The sequence below is a fragment of the Notothenia coriiceps genome, unplaced genomic scaffold (assembly GCF_000735185.1).
Source record: "Notothenia coriiceps isolate Sejong01 unplaced genomic scaffold, NC01 NC01_scaffold00036515, whole genome shotgun sequence".
NCBI classification, from domain to species: Eukaryota; Metazoa; Chordata; class Actinopteri; order Perciformes; family Nototheniidae; genus Notothenia; species Notothenia coriiceps.
In genome coordinates, this window is record NW_011369216.1 from 202,274 (window position 1) to 204,969 (window position 2,696).

At 39.5% G+C, this 2,696-nt stretch overlaps 1 protein-coding gene across 1 annotated transcript in view; it reads left to right on the forward strand.

Annotated features, from left to right (window-relative positions):
- The first annotated feature begins 1,283 nt into the window (after nucleotides 1-1,283).
- LOC104963977 (collagen alpha-1(XI) chain-like) overlaps nucleotides 1,284-2,696 on the forward strand; it is a 41,117-nt gene continuing 39,704 nt past the window's right edge. Inside the window, exons 1-3 of the mRNA XM_010792676.1 lie at nucleotides 1,284-1,301; nucleotides 1,393-1,462; nucleotides 1,592-1,635. Coding sequence (XP_010790978.1) covers nucleotides 1,284-1,301; nucleotides 1,393-1,462; nucleotides 1,592-1,635 — 132 coding nt within the window. The remainder of the gene's footprint in view (nucleotides 1,302-1,392; nucleotides 1,463-1,591; nucleotides 1,636-2,696) is intronic.

Sequence of the window (2,696 nt, forward strand, 5' to 3'; positions counted from 1 at the left end):
TTTGTGCTACAATATTAGAGCTACTACAGTGTGTTAATGAACTTGAACTACAACATGTCTTTTTACAAGCGTGATTTATGTTTACAATATTGCAAAATGGGTGTAAAATGAAAAAGAAAATGTAGTGAAACAGCAAAGAGATTTAGAGGAATTTCCATTACAGAGGAGAAGGATTAAAGACACAGAACATCATCTTTCCTCTATTAAATTAATAACAGCCTTAGTCATAATCAAGGGTTAATGTAACGTTATTTATTACCCAGCCCTAGGATAGGCGCTATCAAAGAGGAATCTCAAGGCAACCGCATGGAAAGTTATATTACTGTTCTGCAGTAGCGTGCTTCCAGCAAGGTGGCTGCAGTTAAAGGAACAACCTTCTTGTTTCAACAAGACAATGCGTCTGTACACAAAGCCAACTTTATAAAAAAAAACAGACCACTTGCCTCAACAATACTATTTAACATGTCGTTTTATTTTCCATTTTCCCTTTACAGAAATCACGTCAACAGTCCACATGCTTACGGCCATTCTGTGTTTCAAGGTTAGAGAACCCAGAGGGCGGCCATCTGCAGAAACCACACTGAATTGTTCTTCTGCCGGCACTTAGGAAAGCTCTAACACGCTGTGAACAGACCACCGATGGCATTCCTGAAAAGCGGAAAACCACTTACGGGGCCATTGCCTTTAAAAGCTGCAGAGGGCTGCTACAAATTCCATCCTATTTAAAGACTTTTTTTCTTTCCCTTTGGTGCAGCACAGTGCCAAACAATGTTTTAGGGCTCACCCACTGGCTTTTTCTCAAGTCATTAGAAGCAGGAGCCTTTTATTGTAACACCATGCCAACAAGTAGAGTGCCAATCGTCAAGTCCTGCCCACAGGGTTTTCTTTTATTAACTCTGCACTTTAACAACTCCTCCAGAGGAATATGAATGCAGCTTTTTTGATCATATATAGAGAAGTGAGTCACCATTCAAACACTGACATGTTGTATACTGATCACACTTTATCCTGGGAACTGACTGACATCATTGCCAACTTAAATGGCAATGTCATTATGTTAGAGGCCATGTTGAGACTAATTAGGCTAACAGAGAAGGTGCTTTTTACTACCACACAAGAGAGAAAGTCCATTTGACTAAAGGCTGGTCATGTTAGAGTGATGTACATGAGCAGCAGGGTGCCTACAGATTACAATAGCAGCACTTTAGCATGGACCCCTGGGTTTGTAACTACCATGAACAAGTTTCAGGCTGCCTGAGGTCTTTTTCCAAAGGTTGTACAAGATGTATAGGGTAGCTCACGTAAGATTAAACCCTACTTCTCTTATGCACTTTCACAAATGAATCCATGTCTGTCAGACCCATTTGTTCTTTACACTCATCCTGAAAACAGTGCCAGACGAACCACTGGTCTACAAAGAGCGGTCACACTCTGCTGCCCCGAGGAATGGCAGCGAGCGAACGTATCTGGTGTCGCACAAGAAATTCCAACATACCAGCCTTACAGGAATCCTCAGAGATATATGGACGAGGGCCACTTAGACAGAAGAAATCATTTGAATAATGGTTCTCTTTGCCCTTTTAACCTTTAGTCAACAGCCGTGAAGAATGTGAAATCAATGAGGATGCTAATCAGGTAAAGAAGATCTCAGTTTTTTAAGTTAAAAAAGGGGATAAAAAGGCAAAATTAATGACAAACATTCATTAGTCTCAAGCCACAAGCAACGCGGATAATGAAGTGAACATCTGCTTACTTTGCTTAATGTGGATATTTGATAGTGAGGACGACAGTAAGTATGCTAAACAAGGATGCAAATGCTCGTGTGTAAGGAACACTGCACCATGAAGATCAATCCACTATTTATAAAAGGGTCTACTTAGCCTGTGAAAACATCATAAGGGCTATTTTTCATTTGAGGATTGAGGCTTATATGTTGAGTCTTGAGGCATGCTAAAGAAAAAGCCTCAGTTACTTTAAAAACATGTCTCTTCTGAGTCCCCCAATGTTATACAAGTTCAACTTTCAATCTGAACTGGTAATGTAATACAATACATGATTACTACAAGATGGCTGGCCTTACATTTGTCATAACACCAAATGATTCAAACCTGTAATTATTAATGATTGCTTGCATTTTTTTATAAATGTGAAAAATACATATTAATGAGTAAGTTAGAGCTTACTCATACAAACACAGAATAAAGTTACTACAGTGGATAATTAGTTGTTTGATAATGAGAGCAATAGTGATTTCTCAAAGCTATATCAGTCAGTAAAGTGAGATCATTCATTCGGGCAATTAATGTTGGTTTTCCATTAAAGTGGACCTATCATGCTATATTTGAATAATATAGTGTGGGACCATACCTATATAAGGCATATTTATTCTTTTTATTTTTCAAAATACCAAACAGATCATGCATTTTAGCCATTCCTCATTTCGCTCAATTTAACACTGTCTTTGCATGGGCTGATTCTGTGAGAACAGCACCATCTACAGGCCTGGCATATGTACTACAGCGTCTCCAGCGCTTTCCAACGGCAATGTCCGTGGCTGTCTCCTCCTGATTGGTGGATTTGGTCCAATAGCCGTAGCGCCACTTCTGTGACGTCATAGAAGTGTTCAAATCTGTATCAGTCTGTATCAGATCCGTTGCAGCCCCTTTTTAAGAGATTTGGGTTTGCCAAGGCACACA